Raw genomic sequence first — 16,600 nt, forward strand, 5'->3', positions numbered from 1 at the left:
TTAACTCTAATGTTTCTCCCTGCTATTTCTCTCATTGAAAAAGCGTTGCTCATACGTCATACATTTGTCAGTTGAAAATTAGTGACTAGAATTATATTTTATACAGCGAAGTGTATCATTGACACGTATGGACACATGTGGCATTGACATCTTTGAACATGTGATTTTTATGTCATAAAGTAGGAAAAGAAATCACCTGAGATTCCTATTTTAATGCTTGCCCTTTACGATATGACCGTAGTGATGTCCACGGGACGACGAGTAGCTACATTTTCAAATTCGTTTCTAGAATTTTCTCCAGAACAGGCTAACATTTCTTCACCTGTAAGTATTAGACTCAAAGTCTATTTTAGGCTTAGAGTTACATGACTCATCGCCTAAAAACTATGAATTGATAAACTCAAAATTGGATTGATTTAGAGTTTCGCTCAGCAGCGAGGCTATATAAGACGTGGTCGTAAAACTTAACTTGGGATCCGAATCGAACCACATGAACTCTCGTGAGGAAAAATTGATAAATTGATTGTACAAATGTAATGAAGAGAATTTATCAATATTTAAAGACATAGAAGACATTACACAGTATACTCCAATAATAAATATAGTTTAAACGTTGTTGTTTCACACTCTTTGTGGACCTATTGTGACGTAGAAGGATTCTGATAACTTGTAGATTAAATGAAAAAAGTGTAAATTTTGTATATAAATTTATAAGATAAGCCGATAAAAAATCGAGACGAGGCAGAAAAAGTTTTCCGAAAATCGAGACGACACAGGAAAAGTTTTCCGAAAATTGAGACGAGACGAAAAAGAATTATCCGGAAATCGAGACGAGACGGGAAAGAATTCTTCGGAAATTGAAAAGAGACGAGAAAGAATTCTTCGGGAATTGAGAAGAGACGAGAAAGAATTCTTCGGAAATTGAGAAGAGTTGAGAAAGAATTCTTCGGAAATCGAGACGAGACAAGAAAGAAATCTTCTGGAGTCGAAATGAGACAAGAAATAATTCTTCGGAAATTGAGAAGAGACGAGAAAGAATTCTTCGGAAATTGAGAAGAGAAGAGAAATAATTCTTCGGAAATTGAGAAGAGAGGAGAAATAATTCTTCGGAAATTGAGAAGAGACGAGAAAGAATTCTTCGGAAATTGAGAAGAGAGGAGAAAGAATTCTTCGGAAATTGAGAAGAGACGAGAAATAATTCTTCGGAAATTGAGAAGAGACGAGAAAGAATTCTTCGGAAATTGAGAAGAGTTGAGAAAGAATTCTTCGGAAATCGAGACGAGACAACAAAGAAATCTTCTGGAGTCGAAATGAGACAAGAAATAATTCTTCGGAAATTGAGAAGAGACGAGAAAGAATTCTTCGGAAATTGAGAAGAGTTGAGAAAGAATTCTTCGGAAATCGAGACGAGACAAGAAAGAAATCTTCTGGAGTCGAAATGAGACAAGAAATAATTCTTCGGAAATTGAGAAGAGACGAGAAAGAATTCTTCGGAAATTGAGAAGAGTTGAGAAAGAATTCTTCGGAAATTGAGAAGAGAGGAGAAATAATTCTTCAGAAATTGAGAAGAGACGAGAAAGAATTCTTCGGAAATTGAGAAGAGAGGAGAAATAATTCTTCGGAAATTGAGAAGAGACGAGAAAGAATTCTTCGGAAATTGAGAAGAGAGGAGAAATAATTCTTCGGAAATTGAGAAGAGACGAGAAAAAAATCTTCGGAAATTGAGAAGAGACGAGAAAGAATTCTTCGGAAATTGAGAAGAGTTGAGAAAGAATTCTTCGGAAATCGAGACGAGACAAGAAAGAAATCTTCTGGAGTCGAAATGAGACAAGAAATAATTATTCGGAAATTGAGAAGAGACGAGAAAGAATTCTTCGGAAATTGAGAAGAGTTGAGAAAGAATTCTTCGGAAATCGAGACGAGACAAGAAAGAAATCTTCGGAAATTGAGAAGAGACGAGAAAGAATTCTTCGGGAATCAAGACGAGAGGAGAAAGAATTCTTCGGAAATTGATAGGAGAGGAGAAAGGATTCTTCGAAAATTGAGAAGAGACGAGAAAGAATTCTTCGGGAATCAAGACGAGAGGAGAAAGAATTCTTCGGATATTGAGAAGAGAGGAGAAAGGATTCTTTGAAAATTGAGAAGAGACGTGAAAGAATTCTTCAGAAATCAAGACGAGACGAGAAAGAATTCTTCGGGAATCGAGACGAGAAGAGGTTTCTACAAAAATTTACTAGGCGACACGAGAAAAACTTTTCTCGCCTCGACTCGCCTCGTTGCCAACCCATTAAGTGAAACAGACACAATGAAATTGAACGGTCATCGAAAAATTGATAGAATAAGAATATCGGAGGAAACTGGAGAATCTCGAAAACTAACAGACATGATGTCACCACAAACTCCCATCGCTCTATCACTGAGCCAATGGCATAAAGTTGGATAACCTATAGTAAAGAAAAATGAATAATAATGATGATGTTGGAATGAATAGTGATAAAATGACAAATTGTCCATACCCAAGACAGGTTTCGAGCCCACAATTGGCCTATTTTGTTTCCACTAACCTAACGTAACATATCACTTGACTTCAGTATAGTCACCGGACCGTAGCCAGTGCGAAAGCCAAGGGGGGTGGATGTCAAATTAAAACAAACTAGTCAATTTAGTTTCTATGGTTTATTTGTTACTATTTCCTACATATACTAAACAGGCATTATAAGAGATGAGGACAGAGGACCCTCTGTCAACGTAGAGTCGAAGCTCATGAATTCCCAGTTGAATTGTAGATTATAGGTGAGAACCACAGGGGAGGGAAATAAATGGAAAAAAGAGGGCAACCATAATTCACTGTAGGTTCGGCCTTGACATTCCCGTCAAAGGAACGAAGCTGATTACGATTCAGAATTATACAATGATATTGTAATCCTACATATGACAGACACACCCTTTGGAAGTCCAAGAAATGTAAGACCGGGATATCAGGACGTCCATGAGATGTCCCGTTTTTGGTAGTGGACAATCCATGGAAATCTAGATGTCTTGCAAACGGAAGTTCCTGTGAGGCATTTCTGGGGACTTTTTTAGACATCCAATTGTTGTCTCGTAACTTACAAGACACATCTCATTCAAACAAGGAAAATTCCGTGGATATTCCTATTAACTTTGAAGTTCTGTGACGAAAATGGGACCTGTGAAATGTCTCGTGAACACTCAGTGGCGACGCCAGTTTTAATTTCTTGAGAGGTAGCAGCAGACGAAGGCACAGAAAGAATTTGGCAGGGCAGCTATTCTTTTGTATATCGAAAAGGATATCTTTTTTATTACTTGGCCTCTATTGCAATACCATATATCTAGGGGGGGAGACGTAGTGATCAGGGAGGCTGTCGTCCCCTTGCTTCACCTCTGCCATGTCACTATACAGTAGGCCATGTGGGCATTGTTTACAGGAGCTCACCAAGATTTTGTGATAGATAACCTGCCTCCGTTAAAAAGGTTCCCTACTTACGTATATTTCAGGCTATGTAAGCTTGTAGTGGACAATATTCTGTGTCATTGTTATTTTTCTTTTTTTCCTACCATCTCCAAACTGTTTTATAATCTTTCACCCATCATATCCTTGTTTTAGCCTCCAGGGCGTAAATGAGGTACGTTATACTGAACATGTTAATTCATTTTCATTTTCCCGTTGTTTTTCACACAATTACCAAGTGACACTGCTTTTCTTGTATTTATTGTTGAGTCTGAGAAAGATCCATTAAGCATGAAGAGTCCAAAGGATATAACAAAAAGTACGATAAAAAAGAATAAAAGTCATCACTGCCTTCTTGGACATGAACCGACCGAGTGACTTCCTGAAGTCTTCCCGTGGAGGAAGGAGACCGAAGAACAAGAAGGACTTATGGTTGTTGCCGCTGCAGTTTCAGTTGGAAAATCCTTCCAAGAGCTTTCCGATGGTGAAAGTCTTGTCCCGCCCTGCCAGAAGTCGAGGCGCGACAGACGGACGGTCTGCCTCATTGGAGGCTGTGCCAGTGCGAATGATTGTAGCGCGGAGTCGACATGTGGCTCAGTGTGTTCTCTTTCAGGCTGTCTTGGGTCTTGCTTCTGTTCGTGATAAACACAATAGGACACGCGGAAAAGGTAAGTACCAAAGTTCGTTTACTTCTTGTTGGTATTACTGCATTTTCTTCCAATTTTTAACATTTAACCTAAAATCTTGAATGTCATTAACGCTTAGGAAACGTTTTTTTGTTTACCTTAAATTTTTATTATTCACGTGACGCGAACCAGAATCGAACACAGATCCTCATAAATTCGAATCCGTTCCAATTTACTTATACTCCTTTTTGAACACTTAGAGTAATTTGATGTATAACTATCTATGTCTTACAGTAGGATCTGAACCACGTCTACTTCCATCGGGTTTCGAACCCGAGATCCCATTCAGGAGCCTTGCCGTTTTGTTTTCAAAGGAGGCCTTTCATTTAGAAAAGTTGGTTGTTTTTAAAATCCTTTTACAGGGTCGAGTATATCTGACATGCACTATGTTTTAGCATTGTACCTGAACCATATTTATCCCACTAGGATTCTGACCTCGGTCCCGAGAGCCGCGCTGGCTCAGTGGTAGAGCGTTCAACTCTAGTGCGTAGGGACCCTGGTTCGATCCCAGATCTTGCCAAGTGGACTTTGTGGTGGACAAACCAGTTTTTCTTGAATTTTCTTGGGGTTCTCCCGTTTCCTCCTACTCATTCATTCTACTATTGCATTCATTTCTGATAGTCACTGTCTCCTTTAGAGTCTTCATCCCGGCGAAATTAAAATACCGCTAATTTTACAGTAATTATGTGATATCTTCAAATAGATAAAAGATAATTGAAATATAGAACAAGAGCGCCCTAGACAATATTATTTTGCGTGACGTACCGTTACCACAAGTCACCTAGTGGCTTTCCGTTTTCAGCTGTTTAGAAACGCGAAAATAAATGCCGATTTTCAAAATGGCTCGAAATCGAAAGCAGATAAATGAGTCGTGATAACGGTTTCTTATGTAAAATAATATTGTCTGGGGCGCTTGAAGATATCACATAATTATTGTAAAATTAGCGGTATTTTAATTTCGCCGGGATGAAGACTCTTTAGCCTGTCGGGTATAATCGTTGGACGTGAAACGGAAAAATTTCAAAAGATTCCTTACCTCGGTCTCTTAGAAAGAATACTGAAAGTATTATTAGTCTCGTGTTGAAACGTTTGTTTGTTTATTAATTTATGGAGTTGTTTTTTTTTTTTTTTTTTTTTAGCCCGTGCCTTTCAATAGCAAGGCTATATGTGATGCGGATCTACAGTTTAAAATGGAATTCGCAAGAAATTGAATCCACAACAAATGGAATCCACATACAAATTTCAAACTTCTGTAACCGAGAATCGTGCTTGGAACCCCATGAATAAAAAGCCGTGCTCACTAGTCACTACGCCATTGGGAGAGGGCTCATGGCGAAAGTAAAACGATTTTATACAAGTTAATGTTGTAAGTCAGGGGCACGTCTACTGGGACATCCACCAGATCCGGACGCCCTCACCCACCCACCCAAATTCGTAACTGGACAGCAGGGCCGGATCTATTAAATATTGCGCCCGGGGCAAAGACGTAAATCTGCCCTTTCATCTCAATTTTGCATCGAAATGGCGCCTCCTACATACTCTCAACCAGCTGCGCCCCCGAATTGACCCTTTCTAGATCCGGCCCTGCTGGACAGGCATTTATAGACTTTCTTAATAAAATGATACTTATAGCCTAAAGGTTTGATCTTAACTGTTTACTTTTGGGGTAAATAACAGATGCACACGTAAGAAATATTTAATGGGAGAGGTCCAAATTCTGGGGGAGTGCAATACCACAAGCCACTACATGTATGTAGTGCTGAACGGGCATTATTCTGAACCCGACAAGATGAGAAGTAATTGTAAAATACTTCCACCTATATTTTTACCAAAAAAATCAAAGAACTAGATTGTTTTTATAAGCGAAAGAGTACAGATGAAGTGTAAGATCAGATTTTCATGCTAGATCAGCCATTTCCCTGTCAAATAAGTATAGTTTTATTCAGAAAACATACAAATGTATGTTGAGTTAGGAAAATTCGGGGGTCCGGACCCTTTGGACCCCCATGGGTGTGTCCCTGGTGTATAATAACAAGGATTCAGTACTATATAAACATTGTCTTGTATTGTTGAACTCCTCCCCCTTCCAAACTTTGAAGACTTACCGACAAATATTTCTGAGTGCGTGCCTTTGTAAGTAGTGTGTGTGCGTAAAAAGATTGTGTGCCATCGCTAGAATAGGACAAACGATATGTTAATTAAAAACGTATTTTGCTACATATATTGCACAATACGTACATAAATAAGAATTTCTCCCATTTTTTTTTTTTTTTTAGTCAGATATTACTGGTAACAAATGACATATTTTAACGCCATAAAGTTCCTTTTTCTGATTTTCTCGGAAACTATACATAAGAATTTACAATCTTACTACCTACTATTGTTCGATGTGATCAGTCGTCTGATGTGCTCATGGGCGGATTTTTGAGGGGGCATAGGGGGCCATTGTCCCCCAACTTTTTGACACAAAGTAAAAATATCACGTATAAGATGGCCACATACCAAGACCTCCGAGACCGACCATAAGGTCTGTCACCCCCACTGTCCTCCCAGCAGACAATTCCTAGTTCCGAATATGGATGTGCTTAGGGCTGTCTGACATTTGGACAATTATTTTAATTAAACAGAATTTAATATTTAACATTTAATGGTAACACATTTTAATAGTGCTGCACAGTGAACATAGCGTATTAAGGTTAGGGATGGTACATCAAAGTGAATCAATTGCTACATTTTCTATACAATATAGATATTTTGCAACTTTAATTCCAGTGGTAATACTAATCTATATAGAAATCCAGAAACATTGCATAGAAATTGCTTTCTATCACAACTTTGTTTGTAAATTGAATCTACGAGTAAAGATTAATCAAGTTCTATTTCATCCGAACTTAACGAGACCTTTTCTTCTGGAGTTATTTTTGAACTGTTCGTACAGATTTCGGTTTTGTTGTGCAGTCGAATGTAAGCACTCCTTCCATTTTATGAATATCTTTCAAAAATATTTTATACATATTAAAGTATGAATCGTTATAATCGTAATAACGTTATTTACATAGCACAGATGCTCTTCAATGGGAAATAACTTTTCATATATATATATATATATATATATATATATATATATATATATATATATATATATATATATATATATATATATATATATATATATATATATATATATATATATATATATATATGTATATATGTATATTGAAAATGTATAATATACATAATAAATTTTTAATTTTGTTGTCTAATTGTTCCCAATTTTTTTTCTGGTTTTCTGAAGTCTGTGTCCTACTTTCCTGTCGTTAAGCCCACAAACTGTGTAATTTAAATGAGCACGTTATGAGGGTATGGCAAGAACCTGTGTCATGAAATTGCAGTTGAACCTCAGCCGACGGAACATGTCCCAATCACATGTGCCTATGTGTCAGTGTGTTGGATTGCATGGGATTGTTAAACATTTTTTCTTTCAGTTCACTCGAAAGGAAGAAAATCGCACTCATCATTTTTGTACCTCCGAACTTTTTATTTGTTCTCTGACAATGATATTCCACAATGTTATAAGGCACACTTCTCGTATTGTTGGACTTCCAAACTATTGTATGCGTAAGTAGTGTTCTAATTCTTATAGAACAGCTAATGTGCGTCTATCTATCTGTCTGTTAACTTCTATTAGGTCAAAAATGATAAAAGTTATCGATAAGCGATATTGTGAAATCATTCAGTGTCCCGAAAATAGGTTCCCTTCAGTGGCGTAGCAGCTGCCCCCGCAACCCCCGCAGTGTGGGGGGGGCCCGAGGTATAGGGGGCCCCGAAGTCTTACGATGAATAAAGATTTAAAGAAGTAGAACATCAACCTTTCTTCTATCGGCTTTACAACTAGGGCCCCTTCTCTATACTTTGCGGGGGGGGGGCGCAAAAGTGTGCTACGCCACTGGTTCCCTTTTATCCATTAACCTTCTATTCAAACCGGAAGCTGTAAAAGTTAACTTTTTCTAGTTTCAACTTTGCTCGATGTAGGACAAAAATGTTGATTGTTATAGAATAAAACTGGTAGCACATAGCGACAAGTGTCTTTTAGAGTCGATTGAGCGTCTGAAGGAAACATAATACCTTCACTGGCATCTCACTTCTGAAGCCGGAAGTTGAAGGAGAGATAAACGCTACCAATATTCCTGTATTTATAACTATTTATTTTTGGTTTTAATATTGAATGCTATAGAGCAAAAACAGTTAAGTAGTTTCTGCAATCGATTAAGCATATGAAGAGTATGTATCTTCCCCAATTTTATTTTCTCTGCAACCGGAAGTTGTAGAAATCTAAAACCACTTCCGGTGTAAATAGTACTCTTTATACAGTTGGACCTCGATAACTCGCATACCTTGATAACTCGATTTTTTTACGTCCTCTTAAACTCTCCATAACTTTTAATGTTAAAGGGTTACAACCTCGATTAGTCGAATTTTAAGGGTTTCATAATCATATTTAAAAATATCGATAACTTGAACTTTCGTATCTTTTAACCTCTACAAGTCGATACCTCGATAATTCGAATTTTACTTGATGTGACTTCGATAACTCGAAGCTATAACTCTATGCCTTTACGTAATTGTCATTGTTGCTAGTCCTGTCGTTATTGCTAAATTTGTCAATGCAATTGTGTTTTATTCATGTCTAGACATGAAAGCCCCCTTCCCTTCCAAAACAAGACATGAACAGTATTGTATTTTTACTAGTCATGTATTTAATTTAAGGAACTTTCACATCTTCGAGTTCTAGAGGTTACACAGTCACTTTTGATGAGGAAAGCGAAACACTCGATATCTCGAATTTTTGTACTGACCACTTCGATAATTCGAACCTTGATTAATCGAAAAAAAACACGATAACTCGAATTTTTATCTAGTCTTTCACTTCGAGTTATCGAAGTCCCATTAAGAAATAGCAGGAAATGGCATTTACATATGACATCACCACCTCAAGGATAAGTAACATATCGGATCTTATTCCTGTTTTACAACTGAAAATTTTTAGATCTATTACTATCAATTTTAATATTGAGTTCGCATATTTTGAGAGTTGACCGTAGCTTCACAATGTCAAACGTATCTCCCTTGTTCCTAAGCTCGTTTAGTTTAATTGAATTATTATTATTCAAACGAGTAAGCGACGTTCTTATGGAATAAAAGCCTTATTTGAATAAGATTCGACGGTGTTAAGGTAAAAAGTGGTTTATTTGCCTTAATAATATACACAAGCTTACGATATTTTTCTCACCTATGGCCTGACCTACAGTGAGCTCAATAAGATAAAAATTAGTGGTGGCCACAAAAACCGGTTTTTCGGTCTTTAGAAAAACCGAAACCGGTTTTTGAGCATTTTCAAAAAACAGGTTTCGTTTCGTTTTGAGCATTTTCAAAACCGAACCGATTTTGTATTAAACCGAACCGGTTTTGGAGACCGAACAGGTTTTTGGAGAAAATTGAAATGTCGGTTTTTATAGAAACCGGTTTTGCCCATCCCTAATAAAAATCCACATTTTCAGTTTTTTGACGGTTACATTTTATCTTAACACCGTCGAATAGGCCACGGTACGGTGTTCTTTACCGCACTCTTTTATATGGTAAGTCGCAAATAAATATCAAGATCTGCAAATCACTTGAAAGAATTAAGAAGCAGGTATCTGTTGGCTTGCGGCATTAGCAATAATTGTTGACTATTTGGACTTACGGTTTGGATATCTTTCAATCGGAGTAAATATTTTTGCAATATTTTCCAAAAAGATGTAACGAAGTCCTGAAAAATTGTATGGGAAAATTATCTCAAATAGAGGATATAGCTTGAAATAAATTTTGATATTAAATAAACGTTTCTCTTAGAAAAAAGCCAAAATTTGTGTGTTTTACTTTACAAGTTTTGCTATAATGCTTACTGCGCTCTCTATTTTACAACTTTTAACTCATTCTACCAATTTTGTATTTGTTAGCGTTCCTATTCATCACCAGGGTAAGACGTGAACCACAGTGAGTAATCTCATAGGGAAACTGGTATTACGTACCAGGGTAGGGCTGTCAGATTTTTCAGAGAGTAAAAAAAGATTTTTACGATTATTAAGGGGGAGAGGAAGAAACATGTGATATTCAGAATTTACATATAACAAGCACACTTTTGGTTTTACACAGTAGCTAACGTGAAATAATTGAAGACTTTGGGGCAAAAACCCCTTGAAGTCCAAAAAGTGAAAGTGTTAAGGAGATAGCTTCACAAGAGTTTCTCGTCATTCGATTTTCTTCAAACTTGGCACATATATACTAGACCGAAAATAAATAGACATATATATATATATATATATATATATATATATATATATATATATTTGTTTCGGAATATAATTTAAGGGCGCAAAGAACCCCTTCATCGAGAAAGGGCCCCCTTGATTAAAAGGGCCTCTTTAAAGGAACGAAATTGCCGATGCAAAGATGACTTCAAAGATATGTGTTTTGTCGTTTCTGCGAGAAAAGGGTTGCAGAGGGCTATGATCCTCTTCGGAATGACAAATTTGCCGAGATTAGTGCAGGCGTCCACAAAGTGTGACCCTGGATGATTTTTCGGAAACCGTTTGGTAGATGGACAAATCGGCGACCACGGATCCCATTATTTTGTGGACGCACGTTTTAAAATAATACTTTTGGCCCCAGGGTCCCTCGCAGGGTCAGAGACGGCGTCCAAGGCAAAATTTGCAAATAACAAGGGTGGTCGAGTAGCACATCAAATGAAAGCTGTTTTTAAATGGAACGTGGAATAAATCTCGACTCTCTACGATAGCCCTGTGCAAATGGCGGCGTCAAAATGGAAACACAATCTGCATTGAAAACTCTAGCCACCTTTATAAATGTGAAACGATGAGACAGATGTGAAACAGGAAAACACGTATCTCATCATTTTTAAAATACACAATGTATTAAAGGGGGAAAAATATGTCCCAGATACTCAGATGAGCTCTACTCATATTTTCAAATACCAAGAGGGGTCAATGGGAGTTATTATAAAGTGAAAGAAGCTGGAGGAAGTCTCGACTGTTTACTCCTGTGTAATAGAGTTGAGTTAATTTTGAGTTTAACATTTCTTTCAGCAGCGAGGCCATATGAGACGGGACCTACTGATTAATGGAATCCGAACCACATGAGCTCCCGCCGGGATTCAAACCTGGGTCTCCCACGCGAAAGGTGTGTATGCTAACCGCTTAGCGACGAATGAGCTTTACCTGTGCAATAGAATGGCGGATCAAAATGTAAAAACAAACTTGATCAAAAAGTCTATGGTCACTCCTATACAGGGTGGCCCAAAAGTAGGTATACACCCCTGCATTGATCAAGTGTACCATTCTAGTTTATGGGTTTATTTGCTTCGGCTGTTCTGGGCTTAAGTTGTAAGTTTAAAAAAAAAAACATTAAGAACAAATAATAAAGAAGCTAGGTCTACCTGTTTGATCACAATAAGAAATGATATGAAAGACAGTGAGAAGATCAGTACGGGACTGTATACCTACTTTTGGGCCACCCTGTAGATCTGAAACGTTGATACAGATGTCAAAACAGGAAAGCAAGTATTCCATCATTTCAAAACTAGGGTAACGTAGAGACGACCTAAAACCACTTAACATGTTCTGTGTGTGTACGAGAAAATAATTACAGATAAAGGATGGATGCCTTCTTTGCATGAAAAAGTTTAGTTAAATTAGTAGTCATGGAATATCTATCAAAAAGAAGGTAGAACTACATAAAATATCCTCAAAACCAAGGGCGTCTCTAGCGGGGGAGGGGGGCGAGGGGAACGCGTCCCCCCAATATTTTCAAGTATTCTAATTTAATTTATTTACTAACGACAGAATAACATATTAATAACAATTATTATATTTATTTGGAATATAATATTCAGGCTGAGAAACGATTATAACAGAGTTCTTAATACACCTTAGAGGGTCCGTGAAGGTAAGCAGAAATATAACGAATGGAATCGAAATTAATAAACAGATTGGGCTAGGTAATACCATTTAAATCACTTTCTTTGATTCCCCCCCCCCCCCCGCCAAATTTTACATGCCAGAGACGCCAGTGCTCAAAACATAAAGACGTCAACACTATGCAACTAGTGTCTAGGGACAATTAGATTAAGGTATCGTAAACCTTCCACCATCTGAATAAAATGGGCACCATATTTAGTCTTAGGCTATTTGAGAAAGCGTTACTCCCTGTAGCGAACGCGGCCAAGGTGGCTATTCAGTAATTTTACTTTCACCAGATGTGTAAATCATACTGTGAGCCAGTCAGGGTTTCCAGGTCTTTTTGCCAGGTCCAAGTGTGTAATAACAGAGTTCCAATACTCTGCACAAACCATCTTCCAAGGAGCTGTTTCTTGCTATAATCCCTTTGCCTGGCAACACGTCTTTCCTTTTTTTCCCTTCCTTTTGAAATCTTTTAAACAGCAGGCGGCCTATTGTTCCGACCCGCACCAAATACGCTCGAGCTGACGTTTTCTCAGCGATTTTATTGCTTTCGCGTTTATGATTAGCCATCTACATACATGGTCAGCGTATTCCAAGAGTACGCATGAGCAATAAATACGCTTTGCGATCGCCTCAAATAGCCGGGTACTTAATAAAGCTCGGCGCTAGAGAAACAATGTGCCTACGTACAAGTGACCGAAAATGAGCAAAAACGGGGCTCTGCTTTGGTGTTTCTGCTGGAAAACATGTGACGTTTTGTGTTATGTGGGGACGAAATGACGAAATCCATATTGAACGCAGTAAAATTAAATAGCTCGGTGCAAGGGCGCCCATCAGGGGGGGCAAGAAGGTGCGCCCCTCCCCCCCTAGAGGAAATTGTACTTCAGAATATCGAAAATCCAACAGAATTTTTACATTAATTACAGCAAAATTTGAACCTATATTTGAAATGTCGCTTATACTTGCACCCCCCTTGGAAACCACAACATGGGCATCCTTGGCTCGGTGAATAAACCGATGTTATTCAAAAAGTGAAATCTGGGAGGAGACAGGAGACACAAACAACGTCCCAAGGAAACGCAAATAAGCATGGATACCAACGTAACCCTGTCACACAACTGTATGTTGATTACAGAGACCGTTGATGTAGGCATGAGCTTTCCTGGTAATATTGTTATGCCCACATAACAGGTGTGCATATGGGGGACTAAAATGTTTCCCGAGTGTTCCAAATGGTAAATGTTTTTATCACCAATATCGTAGAATTGAGTTAGTAGTGTGTTCTTTAGCACATCAGTTAGTTTCGAAAAGCACTGCCTCTTACATTTGCAGTCTGGCCCAATAGTTTTCTTCGGAACATATTTGCTTTTCCAATTTATATGCTCGTTTCCTCTCGCCTTCTTGAAATTTATAACAATTCTTTTCCTCGCTTGCTTGTTTCTCACTTTTTTTTTAACCCTTTCTATTATTCGTGTTGGTTATCTCCCTTGACTTGACAGTTTCGCTGCAGTTTTTCGATGTGCTCGTCTTCTCATTTTTCTTTTCCGAACTTGTATTACAAACACACCCTGTTTCGATCCCTAACATCTTGTATTCACTGCCCGTTCAACATATTTCATCTGATAAGCCGTATTGTACTCATTCCATCTAATTTCTGGGTTTCAAATGTAACGTGTTTGCCACCTAGCGGAAAGCACTTTGTCTCATGATTCAATTACTTTCCGACTTGTCTGTTTTTGTTACAAGTTAGTGGAACACTGGGGTCCTTTCCGATTGTCTTGTATTGACAGAGCTTCGCTTGTTTATTACTAGGCATTTATGAATTCTCATTTATGAATTCTGACTTTTGCCTCCCTCCTCTTACATTGTTTTTCCGCAGAACACAAACACATGCGCTTTATCTTCCTTATTTAACAACTCTCAAACGTTGTGCTACTTCATTCTTCTTGCCATTTGCAAATTTTCCGTTGGACTCCGTCTGTGACCCTGCACGGTACCCTGGTGCCAAAACTTTTATTTCAAAACGTCTGCCCACAAACATAATGGGATCCGTTGTCGCCGATTTGTCCATCTACCAAACGGTTTCCGAGAAAAAGATCTGGGATTACACTTTGTGGACGCCTGCACTAATCTCGGCAAATTTGTCATTTCGAAGAGGGTCATTGCCCTCTGCAACCCTTTTCTCGCAGAAACGACAAAACACGTATTTCCTACTTTGAAGTCATCTTTGCATCGGAAAAGTTTCGTTCCTTTAAAGTGGCCCTTTTAATCAAGGAGGTTCTTTTTCGAAAAGCGGTTCTTTCCCCCCTCCCCCTTGAGCCATTTTCCAAAAGAAAAAAAATATATATAAATTTATTTTTGGTCTAGTATATATGTGCCAAGTTTGAAGAAAATCAAATGACAAGAAACCCGTGTGATGCTATCTCCTTTACACTTTCACTTTTTGGACTTTACAGGTTTTTGCCCCAAAGTCTTCAGTTTTAATTGGAAGCTGGGTAGTTTCATTAAAACGAATGGAAACACGTAAAACACAAATAAGTATACAGTACACTTCCGATTATTTGAGGTCATCTGGACCGAGGTTATCTCGGATAATACGGAGATGAAATGCATTTTGAGGTTATTTTATAAGTAGACCTTTCCGGTTATTACAGTATGAAAATCAATTAATTACAGTATGAAAATCAATTAATTACAGTATGAAAATCAATTAATTACAGTATGAAAATCAATTAATTACAGTATAAATATCAGAAAGTGGTATATTAGTTTACGTTCTTAGAAAAGAAGGCTTATGCTTAAGGTGGATCACCACCCGGAAGTCAGTACAGTACATATTTTAGCTCGTTCCCGTAACTACTGCACAACGAAACGTTACATACTATAAATACTGTACTATAAGATAGAGCAGTAGTGTCCAATTGTAATGAGCCTGAGGGCCATAACCGTCTTTACTAGTAAGGTGGAGGGCCGCAGCTAATAATAATAATAATAATAATAATAATAATAATAATAATAATAATAATAATAATAATAATAATAATAATAATAATAACTGTATTATTATTATTATACTACGAAAGAAAATAATAAAAATGTATTTGAAATATTACATACGCCTATCTATTCAGTGTGACAAATAAGGGTGACTAGCAGCGTTTACAAGCACTTGGATATCTACATCTATTCCTGTTGTAGCGAGTCGAAGGAGATGTAAAGAAGAATAATCTACAAGAGAGCTTCTGAAGCGGTTCTTCACAATCTTGATGCTGGAAAATGCACTTTCACAGAAACAAATGTTACCAAACGTTGACATTGTTTTCCGACCAAACTCACTAAATAAGAGAAACGTGTTGCAATGAATGCCCGCGCCTTTCTGTTGTATAGAAGCGCTAACTGAATGCCTTATTTCGAAAGAAGAGTGAAAACATTAAAAGAATGAATATATGAAAATAGTATCAGTAATAACAATCGTAAATTGAGAGAACTCTGTGGGCCGCAGAAAATAGTTTGGCGGGCCGCATGCGGCCCGCGGGCCGCCATTTGGACAGCACTGAGATAGAGTAATAATTCAGCTACAACACAAGACATTGATTCATTTGGTTGTGTCTTCTGATATCGAAAAAGGTAACAAATAAAAGAGAATATTTGATTCGTTTCACAGTGAGCACACAGGATGGCACTTGCTGTTAGATCTTACTAGAAGTGCTCAATTTTATGAAATATTTATTTGAATGTGCAAAGTACTCTAAAGTAACGATCTAATTACAAAATAGATATATTGTTTGACCGTTTTTCGTGTTAAGTTTCTCATTTTATTTAAATATTAATTTTAGTTAAGGAAATAGATTTTGAGAAGAAACTTGCGTAGAACGTCATAATGCGTTGTTGCCAAATTTGTATGTTTAATTCCTGGATTCTAGCATTGCATCTAGCTCTGAATTGCGGTATGGGTCGAAAACTAATTTCTCCAGTAAGTATTCAAGGAGAATTCCATGATTATTTCCTTTATTATCTGGCACCAGTAAACAAACGACACTACCTGGCAACGCTGTACCGTACTATATTCAAGTAGCGTTTAGCATAGCACCGAGAACACCTAGTGATCCACCTTAACTATTACGTTCAAACTGAAAATAAAAATAAATACTTATAATTAATAACTTCTTCGGGTAACCTAGAGGCTCGATTAACCAAAAGTATACTGTATTACAATTGAAGTCGTAACTTCCAGAACCGCACAATTTCAGCTGAAGAGTCTATTCAGAAACTCAATAAAAACTGAATATTTGTTGGAAATGTGAACTTAGAAATCAGACCATTTTCATACTTATACTTTGCTAGATAACAAATGTCATTAAGTATGAAAAAAGTCCTATTTCCAAGTTCACATTTCCAACAAATATTCAGTTTTTTATTATTTTTCT

At 37.4% G+C, this 16,600-nt stretch overlaps 1 protein-coding gene across 1 annotated transcript in view; it reads left to right on the top strand.

Annotated features, from left to right (window-relative positions):
* The first annotated feature begins 3,886 nt into the window (after positions 1-3,886).
* The window catches only part of LOC145664505 (uncharacterized), a 285,366-nt gene continuing 272,652 nt past the window's right edge, over positions 3,887-16,600 (top strand). The window contains exon 1 of the mRNA XM_081731232.1: positions 3,887-4,137. Coding sequence (XP_081587358.1) covers positions 4,057-4,137 — 81 coding nt within the window. The 5' untranslated portion in view covers positions 3,887-4,056. The remainder of the gene's footprint in view (positions 4,138-16,600) is intronic.

Source organism: Thermobia domestica, chromosome 1 (genome assembly GCF_964235325.1).
Source record: "Thermobia domestica chromosome 1, izTheDome1.hap1.1, whole genome shotgun sequence".
Classification (NCBI taxonomy): domain Eukaryota; kingdom Metazoa; phylum Arthropoda; class Insecta; order Zygentoma; family Lepismatidae; genus Thermobia; species Thermobia domestica.